Here is a 15,060-nt window from a genome sequence, read left to right as displayed (position 1 = left end):
TTCTCTTCTTTAGTCCCTTCTCTGTTCTTATAGTGATGGATTTCAAAGAATTCATCTAGTCATAATTCTAGTTACTAGCCCATCTTAACAGTCTACACGAAGGTTTTTCCATGAAAACTTCTCTTACGAGAGTTTTCCTTCTACTGTAAACATAGGAGCATCAGAGATCCCTCCTTTCAGTTCACAACTATCTGATGCTCCATCTCAACCCCAAGTTACAGCAGCTGACGAAGTTAGAGGCGTAAATGGACGCCAGCTGATGATGAGGTCCTCATCAGTGCTTGGCCAAACACATTGAAGGATCCTATTGTGGAAATGACCAAAAGGGTGGATGTTTTGGAAACGAGTACTAGACTATTTATAATGGGAGTCAGCATGCTACAAAGCAGGGTGGTAAGAGAGAGGAAATCATATTAAGCAAAGGTGGCACAGAATCAACGATCACGTCAACAAGTTCTGCGCCGTATTTGCGGCAGCATAGAGACAATTACCAGTGGTCAGAGTGACACTGATCTTCTCAAGAAGGCTCATGACCTTTTTTTTCTCTGATCACAATATCAAATTTATCATTGAGCATGCCTGGTGTATTGAGGTTTGAGCAGAAATGGGCTAGCCTTAACCCTCCTAAAAAGAGTGGCAGTTTAAATAGGAAACGGGTGAGCCAGCTTCCCAAGCTTCAAGCGCCAGTGTTGGTGATCATGAGGTGCGGCCAGAAGGTGTAAAGGCTGCTAAAGGCTGCTAAAGAAAGGAGCTAAAAGGAAGTCTGTTGCAGAGTATGCGTCCATTTGGGAAATGAAGAAGGAGGATTTGGAGAAGAAGGAGCTCCTCTCAAAGCTGGCCATACTAGACACTCTCCTGGCGAAGAAAGAACCATTATCTGAGGCTGAAGAAATTGTGAAGAATAAGCTCCTTGACTTGATCTGAGACTTAAAGAATGTCTTTAAAATTTCTCTAGTTTAATTGCCTATCTTATTCTTTAACTTGTTCTTGTTTGCTTCTGTTTTTATGTTTATGTTTCTGTTTCCTTAAGTTATTTATGATCTTTGTAGTTCGTGTTTCCTTATGTTATTTATGTTATTTATGTTTTGCTGTATGTTATTTAAGCGCATCTCTTTCTGTTTATGTTATCTGTTTGCATTTGAGATTATGGTATTACTCTTTCTGTTTATGTTATCTGTTGCCCTCTCCTTCTTCTGCATTAATACTGTGATCATTTTTTTCAGCTTAAACTAACCATGGGACAAGACTATAGCTACACACAACCCTCGAGTCAGCGGATTATGGTTTAGGGAACTCAGTCGACAGTGTCTTTAGCGAAACGAAAGATCTTATCCACCGGGACCAAGCTGAGATAAGCGCAAACAATGCTCGTGCGGCTGCTCAATACCCTCCTCAACCCGAGGTTGAGTTTGGCTTTCCACAGACATGCTACTGTGGTCGGAAGCCTCATCTTGCAACATCGAAGAGTATGAATGATCTAGGTATAATTTGCGTGTGAAGTCAAGTGTATTGAGCATTATAAAATGTAATAAATGGTTACATTTCACTCTTTTGCAACAGGTAGAAGATACTACACATGTGAGAGTGTGAATGATGGAGAGTGCCATGTTTGGAAATGGTGGGATGTGGCGCTTATGGAGGAGATGAGAGCTCGGGATGTACACGTCCTTCAACTGGCTGAAAAGGTGGATAATCTTAGCCTTTTGACTGACTATGAGACTGAGCAGAAAGTGATCAGGCTAGAGAAGCTTGTGTCTGATTTAGGTAAGGAGAAATCAAGGTTTGGCAATGGGTTTGAAGGCTTTGTAGGTGTGGCGGTTATTGTTTTAGTTTCTATATGTATGCTCCTCATGTTTAAGTAAATGAAGACATGAGGAGAAGCTAGTGTCTGATATGTAGCTCCTTATGGTTATTGTATGCACGTTATGGAAATGAACCACTTTGTATGCTATGCACGTTATGATTAGTGTCTGATATGTATGCTCCTTATGCTTTATAATGAACCTTTTGTAATCAACCTTTTCTAATGTTTCTGAATTTATTAGTGATGTTTGTAGTGTGCACAAAAGAAACAAACAATAGTCACAAGTCATAGAAACAAAATATGGTCACAAGTCATAGTCACAAGAAACAAATCATAGTCACAAGTCACAAGATGTCAAAAGAAACAAAGAAACAAACTTGCATCACAAGATGTACTATAGTATCACGGGAAGATGCACTTCTTTGCATATGGTCACAAGTCATAGTCACAAGTCACAAGATGTCAAAAGAAACAAAGAAACAAACTTGCATCACAAGATGTACAATAGTATCACGGGAAGATGCACTTCTTTGCATCACATTGGCAATATAAATATAAGACGGTGATGATGCACTTCTTTGCACTTCTATTTCTCTTTTCCTTGCGATTCAAATCATCCCTCTTCTCCTTGCGTTCACTTCTTTAAGTTTTTTTTTATATTTTCTATGGCTTCTTCTTCCCATTATCATTATCACAAAGATGAGGGTAACAATGATTTTAATTCCGTATTTGATGATTTATTTGAAACGGAAGATCTATTTCCAAAACCAAAAGAGCAAAAAAATGTATATTTATCGAGAGACACCGGGAAGAAGGTCACACTAAGCTCTGGAATGATTATTTTAGTGAAACTCCAACATACGAGCACAATTTATTCCGGCGACGATTCCGAATGAACAAACGATTATTCATGCGTATTCTGCATCGTCTCTCTACAGAAGTACCGTATTTTCAACCGACACAAGATGCAACCGGACGGTCTGGTGTATCTCCGCTCCAAAAATGTACCGCAGCAATTCGTCAACTGGCATATGGTGGTGGGGCTGATACAATTGACGAATATGTACGACTTGCTGAAACAACTGCTTGAAAATGTTTGCACCAGTTTACGGCCGGAATAATCCACTTGTTTGGCGATCAATATCTAAGACGTCCCACACCGGAGGATCTTCAAAGACTGCTCTATGTCGGAGAAGAACGGGGATTTCCAGGGATGATTGGAAGCATCAACTGTATGCATTGGGAGTGGAAGAATTGTCCCAGCTCTTGGAAAGGAATGTATTCACGAGGAACCGAAAAACCAACACTTGTGTTGGAGGCGGTAGCTTCTTATGATCTCTGGATATGGCACACGTTTTTTAGAGTTCCAGGTACTATGAACGACCTTAATATTCTTGATCGATCACTTGTTTTTGATGATATTATTGACGGAATAGCTCCGGAAATCAACTTCCACGTCAACGGAAGAGAATATCATTTGGCTTACTATCTGACTGATGGTATTTATCTGAAATGGGCGACTTTAATTCAATCTATCCGACTACCACAGGGTCCGAAAAAAGCTTTATTTGCTAAAACCCAAGAATCTGTGCGAAAAGATGTTGAACGCGCCTTTGGAGTCCTACAAGCTAGATTCGCCGTTGTTAAAAACCCATCTAATTTATGGGATAAAAAATTGATAAAAAATATTATAAAAGCATGTATCATACTTCATAATATGATTGTCGAAGATGAACGAGGATCATACACTCTCCGTAATATTTCCGAATTTAATGAAGGAGAAGGAGAAGGAGAAGGTGTGGAGCGTTCATATTCCGTCGGTTTGCCTTCAAATCCCGGCAATACCATTGATCCTAAGAAAAGAATTCAGGATGAACAAACCCATCAACGATTAAAACATGATTTGATTGAAAATATATGGAATAAATTTGGACATCTTCCAAATAACATATAATTTAAAAGTATCTATGAATTGATTAAAATGATTGTAATTTTCATATGTTTTCTTTTTTAATGTTTGTAATGTTTATTTTAAATTATGATGTTTGTAATTTTTTTTTTAAAGTTTGTAATGTTTTTTTAAAGTTTGTAATTTTTACATATTTTCAATTTTTTCTCTTTTATATGTTTTATTTATATCATTACTTCTTCAAATAAAAAAATATTTAACTTAAGATACAAATAGGTCTCACCAATAATCTTTTTTTTTAAGCTATGTCCTTAGCAAAGTCCCTTAGCATAAAAAACAATAAACTAACTTAAGGACACTTGATTAACATACAACCAATAATGATGCTCTTAGTAAGGTTTTTCCGCCTTTTTATCTAAATGAATGATACTATTTGATGTGGATTTTTCAGTTTCCTCTTTAAGATTTCGTGGTCGTGCTTTTTCATTATGATGGTGTTTTGGACGGCTGGAACCAATATCCATGATAAAATCATTTTATTTTAGATACTTATCTATTGTCAAAGAAGAAGGTCTTGAGATATCGCAACCCGGCCTCGACCCTACAGAATCAGAAGTGTATCATCCTATAACCGCTCGTTGCGAGAACTCAAAAGTCCATAGGCGGATATATAAATACAAAGGCGGCTTACGATGCGATGGCAATAGCACCGATCCTCCTTGCATCGGGTAAAGCCTTTTAACAATCTGCAGGAGATGTTCTGGAGAATATCTTTGTCTCATTTGCGATAAATGTGTAACTTGGTTATGCAGGTGGGTAGAATTGATGGCACCTGTTTTCTCTAGATCAGCATGGAGATGTTCTTGGTATATGATTCAGGTTAACGTGTTGGTTTGGGTTTAGATTTGGTTCGTTTGATTTATTTACATATCCTAGACTCCTAGTACAACATGATCAGGGTAATAATGCTTTTGTTTTCAATGCAGAACGATTTGATCCATGCTTGGGGTTTAGATGTGCAACTTGGTTACTGTGCTCAAGTTAGTTTATTTTCTAACATCTGTGTGTTTTGTTTTTTCTTAACCGGTTATAATAATCCAGTTTACTTACTCGGTTCTTGTTTAACACAATATTGTTCGTGGATAGGGTGATCGGAAGAAAAATGTAGGTGTTGTTGATGCGGAGTACATAGTTCATTACGGTCTTCCCACACTCGGTGGGGTTGTAAACGCTTCAAGTTCTGCGCGGAATGAGACAAACCATAAATCAGGGGTACGAGATTTAAAAAAATATAAGTATATATATAACTAGGATATTATGAGCAAACATACCTCTTTGTAGAATTAAGTCCAAACCATATTAAATTATTTTTAAAAAAATATATACATTATGTTTGCTAACGGAAATCGAACATGTGATCCTTTAAATTTCTTAGGGGATCCAAAAGTTTTAACTAGTAGGCTAACTCAGCTTTGGTTACAAGTTTGTTCAAGTGTCCGCTTGAATTAAAAAGGTGTGTATCATCTGTTTTTTTCTTGTCTCTTGAGCAGGTTTCACAGGATTCATTAGAGTCTGATGGAGTGGATAACAGAGGAAAAGTGAGGATGAAGTCATCTGTAGAGATGAAAAGATTCAAGGAACGTTGGAAGAAAGCTGTCAAAGATGATAGATGTTGGGTCGATCCGTATTGAAAACCATAGTGGTGTTAGTAAACCGAATCGAACCGGATTTCTTCCAAAAGAGAATTTATAAAACCATTAAAACCCAAACTTTTTGAATAACAAAAGATTTTGTAGGTCGTTCAAAAAAACAAAGGATTTTGTAAATCATTTAAAAATTATAAAACCAATAGCACTAGATTTTAGTAAGATTATTAAAATTCATTAACTAATAACATTAGAACTTAAGAATTTTAACAATCATGAGAAATTCACATCCCACTAACGCCCCCTAAAATTCTATAGTTATTGGTTAATAGATTCTAACATTCTTATTAAAATCAAATATTATTCATTTGATGACATTTAGAGATATATACAATTCATTGTTATTCAAAAAGTTTGAGCTTTAATAATTTTATAATTCTATCAAAATCTAATGTTATTGGGATTTGAATTCTTAACATTTTAACTAATGAAATAAAAATTTCAAAATATTTTATATATCCTCAATATTTTTAAAATTATTATAGTAGAATAGTTTTATTGACTTTTTAAATATGAAAAACTCATTATGATTCTTAATAATTTTTTCTTGAAAAAAATTGATTCTTAAGATCAATCAATTCTACCTTAAAGGAGTTATTGTTAATAGAATTCTTGAGAAGTTATAAAATTTTGAAACTTCATTGTTATTGGTTTATAAATTTTCATTGTTATTGATTTGAAGATTTTTAAACTCCATTCAAAATCATTATTATTGATTTTAGAATTTTGTTAGATTCTAAGGTTGTTGGATCAAAATTCTCTATGTTTTTAATCATAAGACTCAATTTTGAAAAATATGATGTAAACTCATAAGATTTTTAAATTCATCTAATAAAAACACTCGCACAATCTAGAATCTTTTTTTGGTTAATTTGGGGAGGTGCAACCCACGGATATACCTTTTCTCCGGGTATTCAAATAGACCCTAAATCATAGATTTATATCCGTGTAAGGTGACCAAAATAATTGAGACCACGACGATGTAGAAACTTAGTAAAGAACTTACGTGAACACACCATATTATTAAAAACATACACACATACAAGTTGTATACATATCGTACACGATAACAAAGCAGCGATGATATTTTCCATGATTTCATTATCTTTCTATAACATAATATAAAGAGAAAAATGATTTTAAACTACATAACTACTTTGACATAAAGAGAGAAATGATGTTTTCATGATTACTTGTATAAAGCTCACGATGAAAAATTGAAAATTGTCTTGCAGTGTCAATTAGTCGAGGATATATAACGTGATGATGTTGTTTTTTATTTTGAAATTTCATTGAAAGACTTTAATATAAAACCTTAACAAAAGATTTTTTGAAAAAAAAATGTATGCAAATCTATGCATATCAGTAACAACATATAAGTTAACTTAACTTTTAAAAATCCTTCCACTTAACTTTTAAATTTTATACAAATTCTTGTTCTAGTAATCATTCCCCCTCCTTCTCTTCCTAAATTCATCTTCCATTTATCCTTCTTAAATAGTTAATCTGTTAATTGGTTGGATTTCGTCTCGTCGGAGTTTCCGAGTTATCACAGAAGAAAAACATATGTTCCTGGCAGCCATGAGAAAATCTCTTGACCGAAAATTATAGAAATACTTATGGAAAATTTTAACCCAAAAGAGTTATAGAAAATCTTTTTTTTTTCTTTCTTGCAGGTTTGTACTGAAAGAAATATTTGAGTGGTGGTGAATGATGATATAGTTGACTGGGGCATACTTAATTAGGTAAGCATTAAAAAGTGGGTCAAAACTTCTGATTTTCCTCCATATCATTAATGAATCATAAGTACTATATAAACATATTTTCGTGGGTAATAAGTCAATATGCTATATAGACATGTGACATGTTTTAGGAGAAAGAAACCATAGGTCTTGCGTAAGCGTAACTAAACTATTGTACGGAGTTTTTAATAGTCGTCAGATAATAAAAGTGTGAAAAATCCCTGCTTAAAAACTGTATGGGTCCATCAATGTTTGAGATTAGAGAAATTCTCTAGAATAACCTTTTAGTTTCTGGTTCAGGGAGAAGTACTTTAGTAACTCGGCCGAAAGAACAGAAATGGTGACCATTTTCAAAAACCAAAAAAATTGAACTGTTTTTTTCAAAAAAAAAAAAACAATTGAACTGAGTAAAGCTTTATGAGTCACTGAAACAATGGGTTCCTCTCTTGATTATATCAAAAAGGAGAGCCGAAAACTAGCTTTTTCCTCTTTACAATATGAAAAAAGAAAGATGGATTGAAGTTTAGACCGGTCACAAAACTATTATCACTTCATCTGCTGAGAATAAGCTGAAATATTTGAATTTTGTCTCTTTGATTCTGCTTTTAAAGGAGAAAATCAGAATTAAAAACTTCTTTTTCACCAAAAGAATCCCAAAAAATGATTGAAGATGTTTCATTAAATGATAAATATACATTTATATCTTAAGAATTACTTAATCTAAATTTAGAGTTTAAAGTTAAAGGGTGAAGTTTTGGGAGTGTTTAAAATTAAAATAAATAAATTTCAAAATAAAAAATTTAAAAATAATTTCAAAAAGAAAATTTGAAAAATTAAAATTTATATCATAAAAATCAAATTTGAAAGTATAGAATTTGAAACTTTAAGAAAAATTATTTTTTTCTTCTAGATATCTATAAAGCAATGGGTAAATAGGTTTTTGACTTTGAAATGAAAATTTTTTTGGTCATTTTCTTCTTTGAAAACTCTTTTGGTGACAGAAGTTTAAAAGTAGTTTAACTGAGAGAATTGCCTGTAAACTTCCATATATGAAAAATAAAAATCAACTTAGGTATATACACGTGCATAAAGTTATAAATTGTGGCACTTGACAATCTTTCTTTTACATCATTATGAAAAAATGAATACTAGTAAGTAGTAGTAATTAAGAATCCCAAATAGGACCAAAAGCAGGAACACCAGACGCCTTACATGCATTAACAACGTCACGACTTCCTTCAGGGTTGCTTGTAACAATTACAACTTGAGCTCCAAACTTCTTGGAAGCTTTAACGCTCATTTCCGACACATTAGGTCGTCCTAGAATCGCGGTATCGTGAACTATGATCCTGTCTTGATAAGGATAAGCTTTAATCCTATTCACAATCTCAGACCCGAAATTATCATCTAATCCTTTAGCCACCCAGATTAAGTATACCTCGGCTCTACTCTGCTGCATGAGAAACGATAAAAATACACAAATCCCCGAACCGGTGGCCACTAGTAATACCTGTACAAAAAAATATAAATAATTAAAAATTTATATGGTATTTCAGTTAAAAAAAGCAGAGCTTAATAATAACAAGTTTTATAAACAATAATTTTGTTGATCATCAACCTTTTCTCACAATTTTTTTTTCTAGTTTCATTATCGAAAAATACGATTAAGTGCTTACATAAAATCTTACAAAAATATATTTTATTGTAGCTTTTTTTTAACTTATTGAAGCTAGTATTAATTGCTTAACTGATATGTCGGCAGATATTTAATAAAAACGTCAAAAACTTGTTGATAGTTGCCAAATACCATCAATAAACTATTGAAATTTGTTCCATGTAATTTGTTACTTTGGATATGGTAGCAATAAAATTAGATGTTTGAAAAAAAAACTATTGAAGTTTGTTAAATTTTAAGTTTAATAGAATTTTATTTACCTTGTCATACAAGTTAACGAGATAGGGTAAGCCGGCGAAGTGAACCGTACGGACCCATAAGTGAGTTGGAGGTTTTGAGACCAAGGACTTCGTGAAGTCGCCGACAGCACCAGCTAACATCATGTGCGATGTCTTCCCATCAGAGATTATCCCAAAAGCGTGCCATTCTGACAACGGAGATGGACTGATCCGACCCAAGATCCCTGGTTTCACGCCTCCACTGAACTTGATTAGCGACGCATGGCCCGAGAGAGATGATACATCAACCGGAACGCGTCTCACAGTTAACCAAGGGAGCACAATAGCGACTGTGATCGCTAACGTAAACCAAAACTCTTGCATTTTGACCAGCTTCGAGCCAAGATTGTCGGTGTAAGATCTTGAAACTGGATCGTAGGATATTTTCAGAATTACAAACGCCCAAACAAGGCCTAAAGCAGACCATCCAGCGAATCTGTGGACGCGTTCAAAGACGTTGTGGTGTAAATGGCGAACAAGAGGAAACGCAGCTGCGGACGTGAGGCAGAGGAGAGAAAGAATCGCGGACGCAACCGCAGTGATCGCTGTTGAAGTGTTGTCCTTGTCTTTAAGAGTGAGAACTAATGAGTAGACAAGCCAAACGATTGAGGAAACGCCGCAGCCGCTGTGGATACCGCCTAGGCTTTGTAATAGCGAAGTGACCGCGGTTTTGATGGGAAGAGGGACAAAGGAGCGTCCGAGGATGGTTACGGTTAGGTAGAAAACGAGTCTCAAGAAGGCTTCGCTTCTACAGAGAGTTAGGGCAAGAATATTGGCGATAGAAAACAGAGATGCTTTGTTTCTTGCGTAAGTGAAACGTCCCGTAGCTGCGAGAACGAGAGCTAAGACGTTTATAAACAATGAAGTGACGAAGAGACGTTTGTAAACGGTGAAGAGTCCTTGATCAAGAAGTATGATCGATAGTCTTGAAACGCGTTTCTTTGGAACAGGCGGTTTCTCGCTGTGTTTGCTTGCGGAAGAATCAAGAATTGCGTTTTCGTCTGTATCATTCTGTTGTTCGTCTCCTTCCCTGAATACACCTTCTTCTATGTAGTAAAATTCGTCTTCATCTTCTTCTTCGTCGGAGTCCAGATCGCAGAAATGGCTGCTGGCTAGGCTTATAGAGTGTTGCAACGATGAAGAGAAAACTTTTGAGGCGTTTCTGACGAAATCCCTTGGAAGTCGAAACCTGCGGGTCGTGTCCTCGCGTTCAGCGTTTGCGTTGCGGTTTTGATCAGTTGTATTGATAGCGAAAGGGTTTGCATGAGGTTTAATCTCAAACGCGACGCCTCGACAGCTGGAGAATCTCACAGTCGAAGCGTTTTCCATTTCTTTTTCTTTTTCTTTTGTTGGTTTAGGTTAATATGAGCTAAGAAAAGGCTGAGTCAAGAGTTAGACACAACACACAACTGCACAAGGCTAGTTATGTTCTGGCTTTGTGAAGAGCATTGCCTCTTTATATAATAATTTGGTATTACCATATTCAAATTTTCGTCTTTGATATAAAAATAAGAAAATAAGACCTTCATTTTCACATTAGTTTCAGTTTTTCTCTAAAGATAATACGGTAATAATTTTGTTTCCTTTCGTTCGTCTTCAGTTGACCCTGAATAATCTTGTTTCCTTCGTCTTCAGTCAAATATCTGATTACAAAAAAAATTGGTGTCAGACTGGTTTTGAAACCTGATTAAAAAGGTGTCAAGAGATAAGATGTTACCATAAATGACAAAGACTCTTTGAAGCTTTTACATACGACAATATTCACACAAAAACTTAAGGGGTGTCATGTACTAATGTGACACTCCAATGGCCTTAATAGATTCGCCATCGACAGTAACTTTGTTCTCAGTGGAAATCAAATTCAAAATTACAGACGAGTTGAATTGTCGTAAACACAAAAACCTGCACCGCGCTGTGATTCTTCAAAAAGAATAAGGTATTAATTTTGTTAGTGGATAGAGTCGATAGATTATTAAACTATGTTTGAAAGTTTAAAAAAAAAGAAAAACGAAAAAGATTATACGTAATCATAATTTATTGTCGTAATTGAGTTATCAGCAACTTGGTTATATTTTCGATTAATTAAAATTTTGGAGATACCTAATTGATAGTATATGTTGTAAAAAAAACCTAACTAATAGTATATAAAGAAAATAGATGCTATCTACTTTTGTATAGATGCAAATAACTCAGATCAAAGGGTCACAAATTCATAGTTGCCTAGTTCCATCGGTTTTTTTTTTTGAGCCTTATGTAACTCCTTGCCTTTAAAGCCTTGTAAATCAATGTTTGTTCCATTTTGGTATAATATTCACATTTTATCAAAAAAAAAAAAATAACTCAGATCAATACATGCACTATTTTGCTGTCGACAAAAAAAACACGGTACTAATTTTGTTTATGGCATTATGCGCTACTCAGGAGTCGAAACATACCAACAACGAATTGAAAGAAAATTTTAAAAATCAAAAGCTTAAATTGCATGTCTTTTCCTTTGCTTAACAGACTTATTGCGTGTTATATAAATAATCTGAAAAATCAATTATATAAAGATATATGCATTAATGCATATCGTAGTTATCTACCAAATTGATCTTAGAATTAATTAAATATAACTAGATGTTTTCCTGCACCATGTACAGTAAAAGAATTTTAAAATATTTTTAAGATCAATATAAATTATATTTAACTTTTTATTAATATTATAAATTTTCTTTTTTCTTATCAATATTTTAATATAAATTTGATTTAACTGAACATTAAAACTAAGATAAAAATAATTTTGTTTATTTTGAATTATATTTAAAAACATGCATGTATATATTTAAAATTATAATCTTATGTAGATTTTTCTATATATTTATTTTAATCAAATATATTAAATAAATATGTGAAATTGCATAATTGTCAAAAATTAAAATTAAACAATATTTATAAAATCTGTAGATATATATAAGAAACTAATGATTTTATGATTTAATTTGATTTTATGATTTAATTTTTATAATTTTATAAAAATATGTATATATTTTTGAAATATTTTTAATTTAAATGATATTTCGAAATTTAAAATACCATAATTGAATATATTTATTTTAATGATGATTTATGAGTTATTATCATATTTTTAAAAAGTCCAAAAATATAAATCGATAATAAATGTAATATATGAGTTATTACCATATTTTAAAAAGTTTACCAAAAATATAAATTAACATTAAATATAATTGTCCATGTCGTATTAATCTATAAGACATGTCAACAATTTTAGTAGTCATGTCACAATTATTAATCTAGGTGTTTTCCTACACCATGTGTAGTGATGAATTTTTAAAAGTTATATTTTATATTTTAAAATGTAATTTATTAATATTATATATTTTATTATTTTGGCCAATAATTAATATAAATATCACTAATTAAGCATAAAATTAAGAGAAAATATTTTTTTATTTAAATTATATTTAAGAATATATATGTATATATATAAAGTTAAAATCTTAGATAAAATTTATTTATTTCATTTGGTTAAATGTATTAAATCAACTTGTACAAAATTACTAAAAATCATATAAAATTGTATAGTTATCAAAAATTAAAACTAAATAATATTTATATAATTTGTAGATATCTAAAAGAAACTAATGATATTACGATTTAATTTTTTTTTAATTCAGAAAATTTAGAAAATTTTAGGTAATAAAAATTTTATAATTATAGAAGTAAAATTATATAATATTTCGAAATTCAAAATATCAGATTTGAATATATTTATTTTAGTGATGGTTTATGAGTTATTACCATATTCTACAAAGTTTACCAAAAATATAAATCAATATTAAATGTAATATATGAGTTATTGCCATATTTTAAAAATATTTCCAAAAATATATATCATTATTAAATGTACTTGTCCATGTCATATTTAACCATATGACATGTCATCAATCTTAATAGCCACGTCACAATTTTTTGTGTGAAAACGATTGTACAGAAGATACGTGGCAAAATCACTTCTCAAATATATTATAGGGGATTAAACTCATGCCATGATACGTCATATACTATTCATATATACTCGCGCTAAACGAATATTAATTATCTATTTTGATGGATATATGTATTTTGACTTTTGGAGGAATATAATTCTTTTGAATTCCAGTTTCTGAATAACGTGGACAAGAAAAGAACGATATACATTGAGAAGCTTCCTTAGTAACAGATTACGACACTTCATAATAACAAATTAGGTTTCCATATACTTGTGGTAAGTGGATTACTGAAACTCGGATTTGTTATAGATTTTCAACTTAAAATTAATTAATGATAAGTATATTAACACTAACCATTTATATATTACTTAAATTCTAGTTAAATTCCTGATGTGAGAAGTTTATATTTTCATATCCTTCCTCTAGATGATAGTGTTTCTAACCATCAAGCTCGACAATATCTTATTGTAGTATTCGGTTCTATCAGCCCGCTATATCATTCAGGTCAAAGTCAGTTTAATATTGGTCGGGCCTCTTTTTGATGGATCGGAATGATTTTGATTCAGTTGAATTGGGTGTCTTCGATGTCTGATAACATGACAAATTAGATTTCAATATGCTTGTCTTAGTGTTAGATTCCAATAAATCATGTATACAAATCACTTCATAAATAATGTATAGAAGATTCATTAGGCTAAACAGAACCATAATATCCCTTTCTTATTATTTGAGGAGACCATTTGATAAATAACCTTTAGTTCATGTGTTATTTTCAATTGTGCCATTTCCTATGTGTCATTCCCACAAGCTCTCTCACACCCTATATTAAAAGACCCTTTGTTAACTAGACAAATTACAAAATTTGCCATTGATCATTATAATATAACTTGACTAATATACTATAATCTTCTTTACTATTGACAAACAACAATTAAAACGTCTACAATTAATTATATATTCTGACTACTTTCGGAAATATATTTATTACTTAGTCTACTATATGATTTTAGACATAATAAATTATTGAAGCATATTGTACTTTCAAAATATATTGTAGAACTATATAGTAATCAAATATGACATGAGTTTTCACACGACGATGTATTAAAACGTAACCATTATTATTTTTATAGAGAAACCTAATTTATTTCTTTGAAAACTGTTTTTATATAGAAACCATATTTTATTTCTTTGTCAATGTTTGAGTCATTGTGGCTTGTTGAGATGCAACATAGTATATATATACAAGAGGTTTATAGTATGGTTTTAAATTATACTATTTTCCTATCGATGATACCTTTGTACTTTTGAATCATTGTTTTAAATTGCCATTAAACGATCCAATATTAGTTTTTTTAAATAATGATTGCTTCACATTTGCCATAGTTGTTTTTATAGAGAAACCAAAAATTATTTCTTCACAGAAATATTTGAGTCATCGTGGCTTATTGAGTTGCATGATAGTATTTTGATTCAAGGGGTTTATAATATGATTTTAAATTATATTATATCCTTATCAATGGTACCTTTGTACTTTTATATCATTTTTAATTTTTCATAAGACGATCCAATATTATTTTTAACTACCAATTGCTTCTTCTTTGCAATCAATAACTATGTTTAGTAATCGATAACTATGTTTTGTCAATGCCATATTTCTTAATGCAATATACTATTTGATTGTTTATTGGCAAACATAAATATGAATTATCTTTACAACGTTAATGCAATAGCGGAAAAATATATTCCAACATTAATTAGGTCATTGATTCGCTTAATTTAGGTGTCTAAAGATCAAATATTAATTGTCAATCACATTGTTAAAAAAAAAATATCAATCACAATTTACTTGCATGACCTAATGCATGATCTTAATAATATATCTATGTTAATTATGGTATTGTTTCGAAAATTAATACATGACAAAGACCAAATTTGAATTGTCAATCACGTC

The 15,060-nt window shown here is 32.0% G+C and overlaps 3 protein-coding genes and 1 pseudogene across 4 annotated transcripts; 3 read left to right on the top strand and 1 right to left on the bottom strand.

Moving 5' to 3' along the window:
* Positions 1-575: 575 nt before the first annotated feature.
* LOC130498982 (uncharacterized) lies at positions 576-2,044 on the top strand. The gene is made up of 4 exons (XM_056992859.1): positions 576-716; positions 802-894; positions 1,253-1,481; positions 1,561-2,044. Exons 1-4 carry the CDS (start codon positions 576-578, stop codon positions 1,860-1,862), a joined length of 765 nt encoding a protein of 254 aa, XP_056848839.1. The 3' UTR covers positions 1,863-2,044.
* A 346-nt stretch (positions 2,045-2,390) lies between these two features.
* On the top strand, positions 2,391-5,592 carry LOC130494229 (uncharacterized). Of its 2 annotated transcripts, XM_056992139.1 has the most exons (6): positions 2,391-3,174; positions 4,165-4,441; positions 4,526-4,592; positions 4,700-4,753; positions 4,860-4,985; positions 5,264-5,586. In XM_056992139.1, exons 2-6 carry the CDS (start codon positions 4,236-4,238, stop codon positions 5,402-5,404), a joined length of 594 nt encoding a protein of 197 aa, XP_056848119.1. In that variant the 5' UTR covers positions 2,391-3,174; positions 4,165-4,235; the 3' UTR covers positions 5,405-5,586. The 2 variants fall into 2 exon arrangements, with proteins under 2 accessions (XP_056848119.1, XP_056848120.1); XM_056992140.1 differs by lacking the exon at positions 2,391-3,174 and having other exon boundaries at positions 4,355-4,441; positions 4,526-4,579; positions 5,264-5,592.
* Positions 2,715-3,699, top strand: LOC130498981 (uncharacterized). The gene is made up of 3 exons (XM_056992858.1): positions 2,715-2,867; positions 2,910-3,446; positions 3,535-3,699. Exons 1-3 carry the CDS (start codon positions 2,715-2,717, stop codon positions 3,697-3,699), a joined length of 855 nt encoding a protein of 284 aa, XP_056848838.1.
* A 2,867-nt stretch (positions 5,593-8,459) lies between the features above and the next one.
* Positions 8,460-11,097, bottom strand: LOC108821439 (adenylate-forming reductase 06235-like; annotated as a pseudogene).
* Positions 11,098-15,060: the final 3,963 nt, after the last annotated feature.

The sequence above is a fragment of the Raphanus sativus genome, chromosome 8, assembly GCF_000801105.2.
Source record: "Raphanus sativus cultivar WK10039 chromosome 8, ASM80110v3, whole genome shotgun sequence".
Lineage (NCBI taxonomy): Eukaryota > Viridiplantae > Streptophyta > Magnoliopsida > Brassicales > Brassicaceae > Raphanus > Raphanus sativus.
Note: the sequence above shows the minus strand (reverse complement) of the source record. Positions and strands in the feature narration are given on the sequence as shown.

Excerpts from the sequence above, each read along its gene's own strand:
- LOC130498981 (XM_056992858.1), top strand. The coding sequence starts at position 2,715 with ATGCGTATTCTGCATCGTCTCTCTACAGAAGTACCGTATTTTCAACCG. Across the intron at positions 2,868-2,909 it reads CTGATACAATTGACGAATAT|TTTACGGCCGGAATAATCCA; the intron begins GTACGACTTGCT and ends TGTTTGCACCAG. Across the intron at positions 3,447-3,534 it reads TACAAGCTAGATTCGCCGTT|ATGAACGAGGATCATACACT; the intron begins GTTAAAAACCCA and ends TGATTGTCGAAG.
- LOC130498982 (XM_056992859.1), top strand. The coding sequence starts at position 576 with ATGCCTGGTGTATTGAGGTTTGAGCAGAAATGGGCTAGCCTTAACCCT. Across the intron at positions 717-801 it reads TCATGAGGTGCGGCCAGAAG|GAGGATTTGGAGAAGAAGGA; the intron begins GTGTAAAGGCTG and ends GAAATGAAGAAG. Across the intron at positions 1,482-1,560 it reads GAAGAGTATGAATGATCTAG|GTAGAAGATACTACACATGT; the intron begins GTATAATTTGCG and ends CTTTTGCAACAG.
- LOC130494229 (XM_056992139.1), top strand. The coding sequence starts at position 4,236 with ATGATAAAATCATTTTATTTTAGATACTTATCTATTGTCAAAGAAGAA. Across the intron at positions 4,442-4,525 it reads ACCGATCCTCCTTGCATCGG|GTGGGTAGAATTGATGGCAC; the intron begins GTAAAGCCTTTT and ends TTGGTTATGCAG. Across the intron at positions 4,754-4,859 it reads AACTTGGTTACTGTGCTCAA|GGTGATCGGAAGAAAAATGT; the intron begins GTTAGTTTATTT and ends GTTCGTGGATAG.